The sequence below is a fragment of the Oncorhynchus masou genome, chromosome 32 (assembly GCF_036934945.1).
Source record: "Oncorhynchus masou masou isolate Uvic2021 chromosome 32, UVic_Omas_1.1, whole genome shotgun sequence".
In the NCBI taxonomy this organism is placed as follows: Eukaryota; Metazoa; Chordata; class Actinopteri; order Salmoniformes; family Salmonidae; genus Oncorhynchus; species Oncorhynchus masou.
This window is the reverse complement of record NC_088243.1, coordinates 85785687-85803741: the sequence shown is the minus strand read 5'-3', so window position 1 is coordinate 85803741 and position 18055 is coordinate 85785687. Positions and strand designations below refer to the sequence as shown.

The 18055-nt window shown below is 39.6% G+C and overlaps 1 protein-coding gene across 2 annotated transcripts in view; it reads left to right on the top strand.

The window, feature by feature from the left end:
* LOC135526748 (glycine receptor subunit alphaZ1-like) overlaps positions 1-18055 on the top strand; it is an 89386-nt gene that overhangs the window by 36178 nt on the left and 35153 nt on the right. For both annotated transcript variants that reach the window (XM_064955374.1, XM_064955373.1), the window contains one exon: positions 8114-8181. In XM_064955374.1, coding sequence (XP_064811446.1) covers positions 8114-8181 — 68 coding nt within the window. The remainder of the gene's footprint in view (positions 1-8113; positions 8182-18055) is intronic.

Below are 18055 nucleotides of genomic sequence, written 5' to 3'. Positions count from 1 at the left end.
ACAACTACCATCATCACTACTACAACTACTACCATCATCATTACTACAACTACCATCATCACTACTACTACTACCATCATCACTACTACAACTACCATCATCATTACTACTACTACCATCATCACTACTACTACTACCATCATCATTACTACTACTACTACCATCATCACTACTACTACTACCATCATCACTACTACAACTACCATCATCACTACTACTACTACCATCATCACTACTACTACTACCATCATCACTACTACAACTACCATCATCACTACTACTACTACCATCATCACTACTACTACCATCATCACTACTTCTACTACCATCATCACTACTACAACTACCATCATCACTACTACTACTACCATCATCACTACTACTACTACCATCATCACTACTACAACTACCATCATCACTACTACTACTACCATCATCAGTACTACAACTACCATCATCACTACTACTACTACCATCATCACTACTACTACTACCATCATCACTACTACTACTACCATCATCACTACTACAACTACCATCATCACTACTACTACTACCATCATCACTACTACTACTACCATCATCATTACTACTACTACCATCATTACTACTACGACTACCATCATCACTACTACTACTACCATCATCACTACTACTACTACCATCATCACTACTACTACTACCATCATCACTACTACAACTACCATCATCACTACTACTACTACCATCATCAGTACTACAACTACCATCATCACTACTACTACTACCATCATCACTACTACTACTACCATCATCACTACTACTACTACCATCATCACTACTACAACTACCATCATCACTACTACTACTACCATCATCACTACTACTACTACCATCATCATTACTACTGCTACCATCATTACTACTACAACTACCATCATCACTACTACAACTACCATCATCACTACTACTACTACCATCATCACTACTACTACTACTACTACCATCATCACTACTACAACTACCATCATCACTGCTACAACTACCATCATCATTACTACTACTACCATCACCACTACTACAACTACCATCATCACTACTACAACTACTACCATCATCATTGCTAGAACTACCATCATCACTACTACAACTACCATCATCACTACTACAACTACTACCATCATCATTACTACAACTACCATCATCACTACTACTACTACCATCATCACTACTACAACTACCATCATCATTACTACTACTACCATCATCACTACTACTACTACCATCATCATTACTACTACTACTACCATCATCACTACTACTACAACTACCATCATCACTACTACTACTACCATCATCACTACTACTACTACCATCATCACTACTACAACTACCATCATCACTACTACTACTACCATCATCACTACTACTACTACCATCATCACTACTACTACTACCATCATCACTACTACAACTACCATCATCACTACTACTACTACCATCATCACTACTACAACTACCATCATCACTACTACTACTACCATCATCAGTACTACAACTACCATCATCACTACTACTACTACCATCATCATTACTACTGCTACCATCATTACTACTACTACTACCATCATCACTACTACTACTACCATCATCACTACTACTACTACCATCATCACTACTACTACTACCATCATCACTACTACAACTACCATCATCACTACTACTACTACCATCATCAGTACTACAACTACCATCATCACTACTACTACTACCATCATCACTACTACTACTACCATCATCACTACTACTACTACCATCATCACTACTACAACTATCATCATCACTACTACTACTACCATCATCACTACTACTACTACCATCATCACTACTACTACCATCATCACTACTACTACTACCATCATCACTACTACTACCATCATCACTACTACTACTACCATCATCACTACTACTACTACCATCATCACTACTACTGCTACCATCATTACTACTACTACCATCATCACTACTACTACTACCATCATCACTACTACTACTACCATCATCACTACTACTACTACCATCATTACTACTACAACTACCATCATCACTACTACTACCATCATCATTACTACTACTACCATCATCACTACTACTACTACCATCATCATTACTACTGCTACCATCATTACTACTACTACTACTACCATCATCACTACTACTGCTACCATCATTACTACTACTACTACCATCATTACTACTACTACCATCATCACTACTACTACCATCATCACTACTACTACTACCATCATCACTACTACTACTACCATCATTACTACTACTACTACCATCATTACTACTACTACCATCATCACTACTACTACCATCATCACTACTACTACTACTACCATCATCACTACTACTGCTACCATCATTACTACTACTACCATCATTACTACTACTACTACCATCATTACTACTACTACTACCATCATTACTACTACTACCATCATCACTACTACTGCTACCATCATTACTACTACTACTACCATCATTACTACTACTACCATCATCACTACTACTACCATCATCACTACTACTACTACCATCATCACTACTACTACTACCATCATTACTACTACTACTACCATCATTACTACTACTACCATCATCACTACTACTACCATCATCACTACTACTACTACCATCATTACTACTACTACTACCATCATCACTACTACTACTACCATCATCACTACTACTACCATCATCACTACTACTACCATCATCACTACTACTACTACCATCATTACTACTACTACTACCATCATTACTACTACTACCATCATCACTACTACTACTACCATCATCACTACTACTACTACCATCATCATTACTACTGCTACCATCATTACTACTACTACTACCATCATTACTACTACTACTACCATCATCACTACTACTACTACCATCATCACTACTACTACTACCATCATCACTACTACTACTACCATCATCACTACTACTACTACCATCATCATTACTACTGCTACCATCATTACTGCTACCATTGTAGTAACTTAGCAGTTATCTTAAGCTGTTAATGAAGGTGTAAGGAGAATACTGAATACTCATTAGTAAATACTGTGCTGATGAGTAATATTGGGATTGTGGTTTAGAATGGGTCCCTATGGCATGTATGATGCATCGGTCCCTACATCTAATTCCTAGGGGGCGGCAGGGTAGCCTAGTGGTTAGAGTGTTGGACTAGTAACCAAAAGGTTGCAAGTTCAAACCCCTGAGCTGACAAGGTACAAATCTATCATTCTGCCCCTGAACGGGTAGTTAACCCACTGTTCCCAGGCCGTAATTGAAAATAAGAATGTGTTCATAACTGACTTACCTGGTTAAATAAAGGTTTAAAAAAAAACACTTTTAAAAAATCTGAGGGAAATATGTGTCTCTAATATGGTCATACATTGGACAGGAGGTTAGAAAGTGCAGCTCAGTTTCCACCTCATTTTGTGGGCAGTGTGCACATAGCCTGTCTTCTCTTGAGAGCCAGGTCTGTCTACGGCGGCCTTTCTCAATAGCAAGGCTATGCTCACTGAGTCTGTACATAGTCAAGTCTGGTATTCTGCCACTGTGTACTCTCTGTTTAGGGCCAAATAACATTCTAGTTTGCTCCGTTTTTTTGTTGTAAATTCTTTCCAATCTGTCATAATTCTTTCCAATTATCTTTTTGTTTTCTCTTGATTTGGTTGGGTCTAATTGTGTTGCTGTCCTGGGACTCTGTGGGGTCTGTTTATGTTTGTGAACAGAGCCCCAGGACCAGCTTGCTTAGGGGGCTCTTCTCCAAGTTCATCTCTCTGTAGTTGATGGCCTAGTTATGGAAGGTTTTGGGAATCGCTTTCTTTTAGGTAGTTATAGAATTTAACGACTCTTTTCTGGATTTGATAATTATATTTACGTTGTACAATGAGGATATTTTTGCAGAATTCTGCATGCGGAGTCTTAGTCTTTGGGGCCATTTTGTGAAGTCTTGGTTGGTGAGCGGACCACAGACCTCACAATCATAAAGGGCAATGGGTTCAAGTATTTTTAGCCAGATCCTAATTTGGATTGTCGAATTCTATGTTCCTTTTGATGGCATAGAAGGCCCTTCTTGCCTTGTTTCTGAGATCGTTCACATCTTTGTGGAAGTTACCTGTGGCGCTGATGTTTAGGCCAAGGTGTGTATAGTTTTTTGTGTGCTCGAGGGCAACGGTGTCTAAATGGAATTTGTATTTGTGGTCCTGGCAACTGGACCTTTATGGAACACCATTATTCTGGTCTTACTGAGATTTACTGTCAGGGCCCAGGTCTGACAGGGCCCAGGTCTGTCAGGGCCCAGGTCTGACAGAATCTGTGCAGAATATCTAGGTGCTGCTGAAGGTCCTCCTTGGTTGGTGACAGAAGCACCAGATCTCTCTCTCCCTCCCTCTCCCTCTCTTTCTCTCTTCTCTCTCTCTCTCTCTCTCTCTCTCTCTCTCTCTCTGTTACTATGTTTATGAACAAACATAGTAAAGCAAATCATTGTGCTCTACAGTATGAATCACACTGCCTTGACAGTTAATGAGCTGTCCTTTATCCCTCTCTCCCCATTGTAGAGAAAGAGAGAGAGAGAGAGAGAGAGTGCGAGAGAGCGAGAGAGAGAGAGCGAGAGAGTTAGAGAGAGAGAGAGACATTACATTTCCCAACCCTTTCAGTCACCACACGCTGCAAGGAAGGAATGTCAAGAAAATACAAATGATTACATCTACTTCCTCCTCTTTCCTCCTCTTTCCACCTCCTCTTTTCTCCTCTTTCCCCCCTCCACTTTTCTCCTCTCTCCCCCTCCTCTTTTCTCCTCTCTCCTCTCTCCCCCTCCTCTTTTCTCCTCTCTCCTCTCTCCCCCTCCTCTTTCCCCCTCCTCTTTTCTCCTCCTCTTTTCTCCTCTTTCCTCTCTCCCCCTCCTCTTTCCCCCTCCTCTTTTCTCCTCTTTCCCCCTCCTCTTTTCTTCTCTCTCCTCTCTCCCCCTCCTCTTTTCTCCTCTCTCCCCCTCCTCTTTCCCCTCCTCTTTTCTCCTCTTTCCCCCCTCCACTTTTCTCCTCTCTCCCCCTCCTCTTTTCTCCTCTCTCCTCTCTCCCCCTCCTCTTTCCCCCTCCTCTTTTCTCCTCCTCTTTTCTCCTCTCTCCTCTCTCCCCCTCCTATTTTCTCCTCTCTCCTCTTTCCCCCCTCCTCTTTTCTCCTCTTTCCCCCTCCTCTTTTCTCCTCTCTCCTCTTTCCCCCCTCCTCTTTTCTCCTCTTTCCCCCTCCTCTTTTCTCCTCTTTCCCCCTCCTCTTTTCTCCTCTCTCCTCTTCCCCCTCCTCTTTCTCCTCTCTCCCTTTCCCCTCCTCTTTCTCCTCTTTCCCCCTCCTCTTTTCTCCTCTCTCCTCTTTCCCCCTCCTCTTTTCTCCTCTTTCCCCTCCTCTTTCTCCTCTCTCCTCTTTCCCCCTCCTCTTTCTCCTCTTCCCCCTCCTCTTTTCTCCTCTCTCCTCTTTCCCCCTCCTCTTTTCTCCTCTTTCCCCCTCCTCTTTTCTCCTCTCTCCTCTTTCCCCCCTCCTCTTTTCTCCTCTTTCCCCCTCCTCTTTTCTCCTCTCTCCTCTTTCCCCCTCCTCTTTTCTCCTCTTTCCCCCTCCTCTTTCTCCTCTCTCCTCTTTCCCCCTCCTCTTTTCTCCTCTTCCCCCTCCTCTTTTCTCCTCTCTCCTCTTTCCCCCTCCTCTTTTCTCCTCTTCCCCCCTCCTCTTTTCTCCTCTTTCCCCAGCCTTGAAAATAGATTCTTAATGTGGCTGAGTGTCGGAGTTTGTTTGTCAGAAACCAAGGAAGAAGAAGCTGTATGAATGTTTTAAATCTTATAATGTTTTTATGTGGGATCATTAATGTGCAGGCTGATTTATGTGGGATCATTAATGTACAGCCTGATTGTTGGTTATAGGCCTACTTTTGTCACAAGCATTTCATGCTATGAAGGTAGACTTCAAATTATTTGGAAGATGTCCTCAGTTCTTTTTTCCTTGATTACTTATTTTGTCCTTGTTAGTCTGTGATTACTGTATTGATTTTAATTGAATTAGATGATGTACCTCAAAAACAAGATATATGCTCCGGGGTAAAATGTGATGACTATTTCCTATGGTTGTATTTGATAGGTTAACGAAGAACTAAGTTTGTGTGTGTGTGTGTGTGCGTGAGTGTGCGTGTGTGTGTGTGTGCGTGTGTGTGTGCGTGCATACGTGCGTGCGCGCGTGTGTGTTTGTGTGCGTGAGTGTGTGCGTGTGTGTGTGTGCGTGCGTTTGTGTGTGTGCGTGTGTGTGCGTTTGTGTGTGTGTGTGCGTTTGTGTGTGTGTGTGTGTGCGTGCGTGCGTGTGTGTGTTCGTGTGCGTGCGTGTGTGTTTGTGTGTGCGTGTGCGTGTGTGTTTGTGTGTGCGTGTGTGCGTGTTCGTGTGCGTGTGTACGTGTGTGTGTGCGTGCGTGTGTGCGTGTGTTTGTGCATGTGTGTGTGCGTGCGTGCGTGTGTGTTCGTGTGTGTGTGTGTGTGTGCGTTTGTGCGTGCGTGTGTGCGTGTGTTTGTGCATGTGTGTGTGCGTGCGTGTGTGTGTGCGTGCGTGCGTGCGTGCGTGTGTGTGTGTGTGTGTGTGCGTGCGTGTGTGCGTGCGTGTGTGTGTGCGTGTGTGCGTGCGTGTGTGTGTGTGTGCAGCAGCTGTGAGACAGTGACAGGGACAATAATTGTTCATCAGAATCATTCAGAGTCTTCAGTTCATTGTAGCTGCCAGGCATCTGTATGAGAGGAAGTTAGGAACCCTTAAACACGGAGGGTGTTTGTGTTAAAATGTAAAGGACGTGAGGGAATGTCGTCCTGCTGTGACGCGACTATGTGCACTTAGACTGTACCGTAAATGTGCCTGTACCTTCGTGCCCAACACATTTGATGTAGTGTACGATTTTAAGTTCAAATGTTGTAAAGTTTTTTTGATATAAACCTGGCATGTCATCAATAAGTAGAAACCTTTAATTGACCGACATTATTGACTTTCCGGCTTTATGTAAAGGTACCGGGTGATGAGGAGTGGTTTTTCTTGGAATTGGTACGTAATATAATTTACTGTTCAAAGCCAATATCTGTCATTTCCTGAGGTGATGGATGTGGGCTAGACTTGTTCCCATTGCTGTCCTTTCTCCCTGAGCCAATTGAAAGTCAACTCTTGTCACCGGGCACTGGGTAATCACATTTTGTTTGTACAAGCAGGTAATACGGCCTTCAACGGACTTCAACCCTGTGGTGTTTGTTCTAACCTTGGCACTGTTGCCTGGAAACAACCTTGGAGTGTCTCTGAGGATCTTAGCGGGGGGGGGGGGGGTTTGGGGGGGGGACATTCTCATAATCTCTCAGTCAACATGGAGCGCTGTGTATTTACAACGTGATATTACAGTACCTCTGTGTACAGTTGTACACAGGCTTATGGGATATTTCGTTGTGGTCCTCTGTATCTCAGTTGATAGATTCCCAGGACCGCCCGTACTTAAAGAATGTAAGTCACTTTAAATAAATAAAAACTTCTGCTAAATAGCACATGTTATTATATTCCTATTTATATAATGTGTTCCACAAATATACTACTTAACACAATCCATTTGTGTATTTTTTTTCAGTGTAATAAAGGAGGAATGAGGAAGGACTGTTTTCAGTGTAATAAAGGAGGAAGGACTGTGTTTTCAGTGTAATAAAGGAGAAAGGACTGTGTTTTCAGTGTAATAGAGGAGGAATGAGGAAGGACTGTGTTTTCAGTGTAATAAAGGAGAAAGGACTGTGTTTTCAGTGTAATAGAGGAGGAAGGACTGTGTTTTCAGTGTAATAAAGGAGAAAGGACTGTGTTTTCAGTGTAATAAAGGAGAAAGGACTGTGTTTTCAGTGTAATAAAGGAGGAAGGACTGTGTTTTCAGTGTAATAAAGGAGAAAGGACTGTGTTTTCAGTGTAATAAAGGAGAAAGGACTGTGTTTTCAGTCTGCAAGGAGGGATTTTTGTTTCACTGTTCTTTAAAAGAAAATAATATGATTTATTTTTCATTCTTTCACAGGTCCCCCTGTAAACGTAACGTGCAACATTTTTATTAACAGTTTTGGGTCCATCGCTGAAACAACAATGGTGAGTCCAAATGTGCTTACCTTTTCAATGTAAAAACCCTTCAACATAAAGTACATTGATTTCTGTTGATATTGATGTTTCAAATCAAATCAAATTTTATTTATCACATACACATGGTGAGCATATATTAATGCGAGTGTAGCGAAATGCTTGTGCTTCTAGTTCCTACAATGCAGTAATAACCAACAAGTAATCTAACTAACAATTCCAAAACTAATTTCTTATACACAGTGTAAGGGGATAAAGAATATGTACATAAAGATATATGAATGAGTGATGGTGCAGAGCAGCATAGGCAAGATACAGTAGATGGTATCGAGTACAGTATATACATATGAGATGAGTATGTAAACAAAGTGGCATAGTTAAAGTGGCTAGTGATACATGTATTACATAAGGATGCACTAGATGATATAGAGTACAGTATATACGTATACATATGAGATGAATAATGTAGGGTATGTAAACATTATATTAGGTAGCATTGTTTAAAGTGGCTAGTGATACATGTATTACATAAGGATGCAGTAGATGATATAGAGTACAGTATATACGTATACATATGAGATGAATAATGTAGGGTATGTATACATTATATTAGGTAGCATTGTTTAAAGTGGCTAGTGATACATGTATTACATAAGGATGCAGTAGATGATATAGAGTACAGTATATACGTATACATATGAGATGAATAATGTAGGGTATGTAAACATTATATTAGGTAGCATTGTTTAAAATGGCTTGTGATATATGAAGTTAAAGTGAGGAACTCTTTATTTTCATCAGTATTTTGACTTAACTATAGAACTATGCCTCTGATATTGTGATTGCATTTAAATAAGGATGTCCTTAATATTCGGTGTGTCAACATTTTCTTCTGGAATTACAAGCCGTGCCTCATCAACCTGAATGTTTAGACTAGTATTTATCTGCCTCGTTGAACTTCCTGTCTACTCAAAACTCAGTTCCCACGGGTTTCATATCTAGTTTCATATCTAGTGGTTTCATATCTAGTTTCATATCTAGTGGTTTCATATCTAGTTTCATATCTAGTTTCATATCTAGTGGTTTCATATCTAGTTTCATATCTAGTTTCATATCTAGTGGTTTCATATCTAGTTTCATATCTAGTGGTTTCATATCTAGTTTCATATCTAGTGGTTTCATATCTAGTTTCATATCTAGTGGTTTCATATCTAATTTCATATCTAGTGGTTTCATATCTAATTTCATATCTAGTGGTTTCATATCTAATTCCATATCTAGTGGTTTCATATCTAATTTCATGTCTAGTGGTTTCATATCTAATTTCATATCTAGTGGTTTCATATCTAGTTTCATATCTAGTGGTTTCATATCTAGTTTCATATCTAGTGGTTTCATATCTAGATTCATATCTAGTGGTTTCATATCTAGTTTCATGTCTAGTGGTTTCATATCTAATTTCATATCTAGTGGTTTCATATCTAGTTTCATATCTAGTTTCATATCTAGTGGTTTCATATCTAGTTTCATATCTAGTGGTTTCATATCTAGTTTCATATCTAGTGGTTTCATATCTAATTTCATATCTAGTGGTTTCATATCTAGTGGTTTCATATCTAATTTCATTTCTAGTGGTTTCATATCTAGTTTCATATCTAGTGGTTTCATATCTAGTTTCATATCTAGTGGTTTCATATCTAATTTCATATCTAGTGGTTTCATATCTAATTTATATCTAGTGGTTTCATATCTAATTCCATATCTAGTGGTTTCATATCTAATTTCATGTCTAGTGGTTTCATATCTAATTTCATATCTAGTGGTTTCATATCTAGTTTCATGTCTAGTGGTTTCATATCTAATTTCATATCTAGTGGTTTCATATCTAATTTCATATCTAGTGGTTTCATATTTAATTTCATATCTAGTGGTTTCATATCTAATTTCATATCTAGTGGTTTCATATCTAGTTTCATATCTAGTTTCATATCTAGTGGTTTCATATCTAATTTCATATCTAGTGGTTTCATATCTAATTTCATATCTAGTGGTTTCATATCTAGTGGTTTCATATCTAATTTCATATCTAGAGGTTTCATATCTAATTTCATATCTAGTGGTTTCGTATCTAGTTTCATATCTAGTGGTTTCATATCTAATATCATATCTAGTGGTTTCATATCTAATTTCATACCTAGTGGTTTCATATCTAATTTCATATCTAGTGGTTTCATATCTAATTTCATATCTAGTGGTTTCATATCTAGTTTCATATCTAGTGGTTTCATATCTAATTTCATATCTAGTTTCATATCTAGTGGTTTCATATCTAGTTTCATATCTAGTGGTTTCATATCTAATTTCATATCTAGTGGTTTCATATCTAGTTTCATATCTAGTGGTTTCATATCTAGTTTCATATCTAGTGGTTTCATATCTAATTTCATATCTAGTGGTTTCATATCTAATTTCATAACGAGTGGTTTCATATCTAATTTCATATCTAGTGGTTTCATATCTAATTTCATATCTAGTGGTTTCATATCTAGTTTCATATCTAGTGGTTTCATATCTAGTTTCATGTCTAGTGGTTTCATATCTAATTTCATATCTAGTGGTTTCATATCTAGTTTCATATCTAGTGGTTTCATATCTAGTTTCATATCTAGTGGTTTCATATCTAGATTCATATCTAGTGGTTTCATATCTAGTTTCATGTCTAGTGGTTTCATATCTAATTTCATATCTAGTGGTTTCATATCTAGTTTCATATCTAGTTTCATATCTAGTGGTTTCATATCTAGTTTCATATCTAGTGGTTTCATATCTAGTTTCATATCTAGTGGTTTCATATCTAATTTCATATCTAGTGGTTTCATATCTAGTGGTTTCATATCTAATTTCATTTCTAGTGGTTTCATATCTAGTTTCATATCTAGTGGTTTCATATCTAGTTTCATATCTAGTGGTTTCATATCTAATTTCATATCTAGTGGTTTCATATCTAATTTATATCTAGTGGTTTCATATCTAATTCCATATCTAGTGGTTTCATATCTAATTTCATGTCTAGTGGTTTCATATCTAATTTCATATCTAGTGGTTTCATATCTAATTTCATATCTAGTGGTTTCATATCTAGTTTCATGTCTAGTGGTTTCATATCTAATTTCATATCTAGTGGTTTCATATCTAATTTCATATCTAGTGGTTTCATATTTAATTTCATATCTAGTGGTTTCATATCTAATTTCATATCTAGTGGTTTCATATCTAGTTTCATATCTAGTTTCATATCTAGTGGTTTCATATCTAATTTCATATCTAGTGGTTTCATATCTAATTTCATATCTAGTGGTTTCATATCTAATTTCATATCTAGAGGTTTCATATCTAATTTCATATCTAGTGGTTTCATATCTAGTTTCATATCTAGTGGTTTCATATCTAGTTTCATGTCTAGTGGTTTCATATCTAATTTCATATCTAGTGGTTTCATATCTAATTTCATATCTAGTGGTTTCATATCTAATTTCATATCTAGTGGTTTCATATCTAATTTCATATTTAGTGGTTTCATATCTAATTTCATATCTAGTGGTTTCATATCTAATTTCATATCTAGTGGTTTCATATCTAATTTCATATCTAGTGGTTTCATATCTAGTTTCATATCTAGTGGTTTCATATCTAGTTTCATATCTAGTGGTTTCATATCTAGTTTCATATCTAGTTTCATATCTAGTGGTTTCATATCTAGTGGTTTCATATCTAATTTCATATCTAGTGGTTTCATATCTAATTTCATATCTAGTGGTTTCATATCTAGTTTCATATCTAGTGGTTTCATATCTAATTTCATATCTAGTGGTTTCGTATCTAGTTTCATATCTAGTGGTTTCATATCTAATATCATATCTAGTGGTTTCATATCTAATTTCATATCTAGTGGTTTCATATCTAATTTCATATCTAGTGGTTTCATATCTAATTTCATATCTAGTGGTTTCATATCTAGTTTCATATCTAGTGGTTTCATATCTAGTTTCATGTCTAGTGGTTTCATATCTAATTTCATATCTAGTGGTTTCATATCTAATTTCATATCTAGTGGTTTCATATCTAATTTCATATCTAGTGGTTTCATATCTAATTTCATATCTAGTGGTTTCATATCTAATTTCATATCTAGTGGTTTCATATCTAGTTTCATATCTAGTGGTTTCATATCTAGTTTCATATCTAGTGGTTTCATATCTAGTTTCATATCTAGTTTCATATCTAATTTCATATCTAGTGGTTTCATATCTAATTTCATATCTAATTTCATATCTAGTGGTTTCATATCTAGTTTCATATCTAGTTTCATATCTAGTGGTTTCATATCTAATTTCATATCTAGTGGTTTCATATCTAATTTCATATCTAGTGGTTTCATATCTAATTTCATATCTAGTGGTTTCATATCTAATTTCATATCTAGTGGTTTCATATCTAATTCCATATCTAGTGGTTTCATATCTAGTTTCATATCTAGTGGTTTCATATCTAATTTCATATCTAGTGGTTTCATATCTAGTTTCATATCTAGTTTCATATCTAATTTCATATCTAGTGGTTTCATATCTAGTTTCATATCTAGTGGTTTCATATCTAGTTTCATATCTAGTTTCATATCTAGTGGTTTCATATCTAGTTTCATATCTAATTTCATATCTAGTGGTTTCATATCTAGTTTCATATCTAGTGGTTTCATATCTAGTGGTTTCATATCTAGTTTCATATCTAGTGGTTTCATATCTAGTTTCATATCTAGTTTCATATCTAATTTCATATCTAGTGGTTTCATATCTAATTTCATATCTAGTGGTTTCATATCTAATTTCATATCTAGTGGTTTCATATCTAGTTTCATGTCTAGTTTCATATCTAGTTTCATATCTAGTGGTTTCATATCTAGTTTCATATCTAGTGGTTTCATATCTAGTTTCATATCTAGTGTTCAGACGGCTTTGTGTCATTCAATCTCCTTTTGGAAAAAGAGGTCAAATTTAACAGGTGGTTTATATTATAAAGTCATCAGTTGTTGATTATTTATCAATATAGTAGAACTAGAGGTCTAAGATCTCGAGCAAAAGATACAGAGGTGAAATATATGTTATTTGATGGACAGTAGACCAACATAGAGACAGAAGGACAGTAGACCAACATGGAGACAGAAGGACAGTAGACCAACATAGAGACAGAAGGACAGTAGACCAACATGGAGACAGAAGGACATGGATACAGAAGGACAGTAGACCAACATGGAGACAGAAGGACAGTAGACCAACATGGAGACAGATGGACAGTAGACCAACATAGAGACAGAAGGACAGGAGACCAACATGGAGATAGAAGGACAGTAGAACAACATGGAGATAGAAGGACAGTAGACCAACATGGAGACATAAGGACAGTAGACCAACATGGAGACAGAAGGACAGTAGACCAACATAGAGACAGATGGACAGTAGACCAACATAGAGACAGAAGGACAGTAGACCAACATGGAGACAGAAGGACATGGAGACAGAAGGACAGTAGACCAACATGGAGACAGAAGGACAGTAGACCAACATGGAGCCAGAAGGACATGGAGACAGAAGGACAGTAGACCAACATGGAGACAGAAGGACAGTAGACCAACATGGAGACAGAAGGACAGTAGACCAACATAGAGACAGAAGGACAGTAGACCAACATGGAGACAGATGGACAGTAGACCAACATGGAGACAGAAGGACAGTAAGACCAACATGGAGACAGAAGGACAGTAGACCAACATGGAGACAGAAGGACAGTAGACCAACATGGAGACAGACGCATTGCAGGTATCACATCATAGAAACAGACACAACCCACTGGGCACAGATGTCAATTCAACGTCTATTTCACGTTGGTTCCGCGTCAACTCGTTGAAATGACATGGAAACAACTTTGATTCAACCAGTGTTTGCCCAGTGGGATAGCAGGTAGCAGATCAATGTGTGCTCTGCTGGAAATCCCTGTCTGTACACAAGTCAAATACAGTCAAGGACTGTTGCAGTCATAGAAATGATAGGTTGACTCTCTATTCATCTGGAGGCACTCAGTTAGATAGTATGGAATTCAAACAAGCCCTGATGACAGATCATTCCTACCTCTTTCCTACCTCACTGTTATCCATAATGACAGCATATTTAAGGGTCCTGGAGAGCACAAATAGAATGGGATGGCCTTGGATGGTCAGGTCTTGGATGGGATGGGAGGGGCTGTGATTTGATGGGAGGTGCTTGAATGGAAGGGGATGGGCTTGGATGGGAGGGGCTGGGATGGGATGGGCTTGGATGGGCTGGGCTGGGATAGAATGGGATGGCCTTGGATGGTCGGGTTTGGATGGGAGGGGTTGGGATGGGAGGTGCTGGAATGGAAGGGGATGGGCTTGGATGGGAGGGGCTGGGCTGGGATGGGATGGGCTGGGCTGGGATGGAATGGGCTCGGATGGAATAGGCTGGTATGGAATGGGCTGGGATGGAATGGGCTGGGCTGGGATGGAATAGGCTGGGTTGGGATGGGCTGGGATGGGATGCAATTGCAGGGTTGGGTTGGTAGGATTTGGGATGGGCTGGGAGGGGATGGGATAGGCTGGAAGGGAGGGGCTTGGATGGGCTCGGATGGGAGGGGAGGGGAGGGGATGGCCCTAGTCTCAAGTCACCATGCCAAGCTGGGATGGGCTGGGATTGGTTTGCATGGGCTGGTATGGGAGGGTAGGGGATTGGCTGGGAAGGGAAGGGAGAGGATGGGAGGGGAAGGGCTGGGCTGGGATGGGAGGGGAGTGGCTGGGATGGGAGGCGAGGGGAATGGCTGGGATGGGAGTCTCAAGTCTCCATGCCAAGTCTCCCTGGGTGAGACGCATCAGTAGAGCTTTAACTAAAACTGCTGCAGACTGCACAACCTCCTCATGCAGAACAAATTCATGATTTTCCACTCTTTTTCCCCCTCTACACTCCGCAACAACCAGTGGAATTGATCCGGAAGCCTTTCCTCCAAGTCCTAGTCTCTTCCCTTCTCTTTTCTTCCCTTCTCTTCTCTTCTCTTCTCTTCCCTTCTCTTCTCTTCCCTTCTCTTCCCTTCTCTTCTCTTCTCTTCCCTTCTCTTCTCTTCTCTACTCTTCTCTTCCCTTCTCTTCTCTTCTTTTCTCTTCTCTCTCTCTCTCTCTCTCTCTCACTCTCTCTTCTCTCTCTCTCTCTCTCTCTCTCTCTCTCTCTCTCTCTCTCTCTCTCTCTCTCTCTCTCTCTCTCTCAATTCAATTTAATTCAATTCAATTTACTGAGTCTGTACATAGTCAAAGCTTTCCTTAAGTTTGGATCAGTCATAGTGGTCAGGTATTCTCTGTTTAGGGCCAAATAGTGTTCTAGATTGCTCAGTTTTTTTGTAAATTATTTCCAATTTGTCAAGTTTTCTCATGATTTGGTTGGGTCTAATTGTGTTGCTTTCCTTGGGCTCTGTGGGGTCTGCTTGTGTTTGTTAACAGATCCCAAGGACCAGCTTGCTTAGGGGACTCTTCTCCAGGTTCATCTCTCTGTAGGTGATGGCTTTGTTATGGAAGGTTTGGGAATCGCTTCCTTTTCGGTGGTTGTAGAATTGAACGTCTCTTTTCTGGATTTTGATCATTAGCAGGTATCGTCCTAATACTACTCTGCATCATTTGGTGTTTTACGTTGAACTTCGGAGGATGTTTTTGTAGAATGCTGCATGCAGAGTCTCAATTTGGTGTTTGTCACATTTTGTGAAATCTTGGTTAGTAAGCAGACCCTAGACCTCACAACCAAAAAGGGCAATTTGCTCTATGACTGATTCAAGTATTTTTAGCCAGATCCTAATTTGGATTGTCGACTTTTATGTTCCTTTTGATGGCATAGAAGGCCCTTCTTGCCTTGTCTCTCAGATCGTTCACAGCTTTGTTGAAGTTACCTGTGGCGCTGATGTTTAGGCCGAGGTATGTATCGTTTTTTGTGTGCTCAAGGACAACAGATAGAATAGAACTAGATAGAATTTGTATTTGTGGTCCTGGCAACTGGACCTTTTTTGGAACACCATTATTTTTTTGTCTTACTGAGATTTACTGTCAGGGCCCAGGTCTGACAGGGCCCAGGTCTGTGAGGGCCCAGGTCTGTCAGGGCCCAGGTCTGTCAGGGCCCAGGTCTGACAGAATCTGTGCAGAAGATCTCTGTGCTGCTGTAGGCCCTCCTTGGTTGGGGACAAAAGCACTAGATCATCAGCAAACAGTAGACATTTGACTTCAGATTCTAGTACAGTGAATTCGGTTGCTGCAGACTGTTCTAGGGCCCTCGCCAATTTGTTGATATCTGTTGAAGAGGGTGGGGCTTAAGCTGAACCCCGGTCTCACCACCCGGCCCTGTGGAATGAAATGTGTGTTTTTGGGCAATTTTAACGGCGCACTTGTTGTTTGTGTACATGGATTTTATAATGTTGTATTTTTTTCCCTCAACACCACTTTCCATTGATTTGTATAGCAGACCCTCATCCCAAATTGAGTCAAAGTTTTTTGCCTTTGATTTGGTTTGTTTGTTTGTAAATTAGGGTGTCCAGGGTGAATACGTGGTCTGTCGTACGATAATTTTGTAAAAAGCCTATTTTCTTTCTCTCTCTCTCTCTCTCTCTCTCTCTCTCTCTCTCTCTCTCTCTCTCTCTCTCTCTCTCTCTCTCTGTCTCTCGCTCTCTCACTCTCTCTCTCTCTCTCTCTCTCTCTCTCTCTTTCTGTCTCTCTCTCTGTCTCTATCTCTCTCTCTCTCTGTCTCTCGCTCTCTGTCTCTCTCTGTCTCTCTCTGTCTCTCTCTCTCTCTCTCTCTCTCTCTGTATCTCTCTCTCTGTCTCTCTCTCTCTCTCTCTGTCTCTCGCTCTCTGTCTCTCTCTCTGTCTCTCTCTATCTCTCGCTCATTCACACTGAAACGTTCAAACTAGTTGAGAAAGAAATGATATAAGAGATGGGTGGAGGTGAAACTAAAGAGAATTAGATCATTCAATCTTTATGTGCTTATAGGGCTAGCGAGAACAATGTTTCATGCAGTAATGATCCGACTGAGTCTGCGTCGCAATTGGCACCCTATTCCCTGCATAGTTTGCTCTGGTCAAAAGTAGTGCACTATGTAGGGAATAGGCTACCATTTAGGTCTAATTGTTTACCCGGATTTAAAGTTACGATTCCCAGGGGGAAAATCCAGTGGCTATTTAATTAGCTCTCCTAACCTGTGTCCCAAATGGAAAACCTATTCTTTGACCTGGGCTCAGGGGCACTGGGCAAAAGTAGTGCACTATATAGGCAACATGATAGCATTTGGGGACTCATTCCTCGACTGCTGCTCTTTCATTTTCCTTCTTCGAGATGTGAGAGAGTGAAATGCATAAATCCCAACGTCCTGTTTGTTACAGTGTGTTGGTGGAGTTGGTTGGGTGTGGCCCCATGCAGACCAGAGTCATCGGAAGACTTCATAGCCAAAACTTTGACTTTTTTTAAATGTCACAGCCAGGACGATTTGGCCTTCGGCTTGAATCGCATTAAGGATTGGGTGCTATGCTGTTGTGGTATATCAGTTTGCTGAGATACATCCCACTCAACATGTCTGAGAAAGTTCACCTATGGCTTCTGCTGATGCTGATGGATGAGTGTGTGAGACAACTCTATGCTTTGTAATCCAACAGTATACTCCATGGTTCAAAATCTGACTGTTGTCGAAGAGGTTGGGTTTAGAGCCAGACTGAGACCTGCAGTGTTGTGTTGTTGGCTCTGGAGCTAATGCCTTGGCTCCTGACCTGGTCCTCTTTTCATGTGTAGGAGACCCAT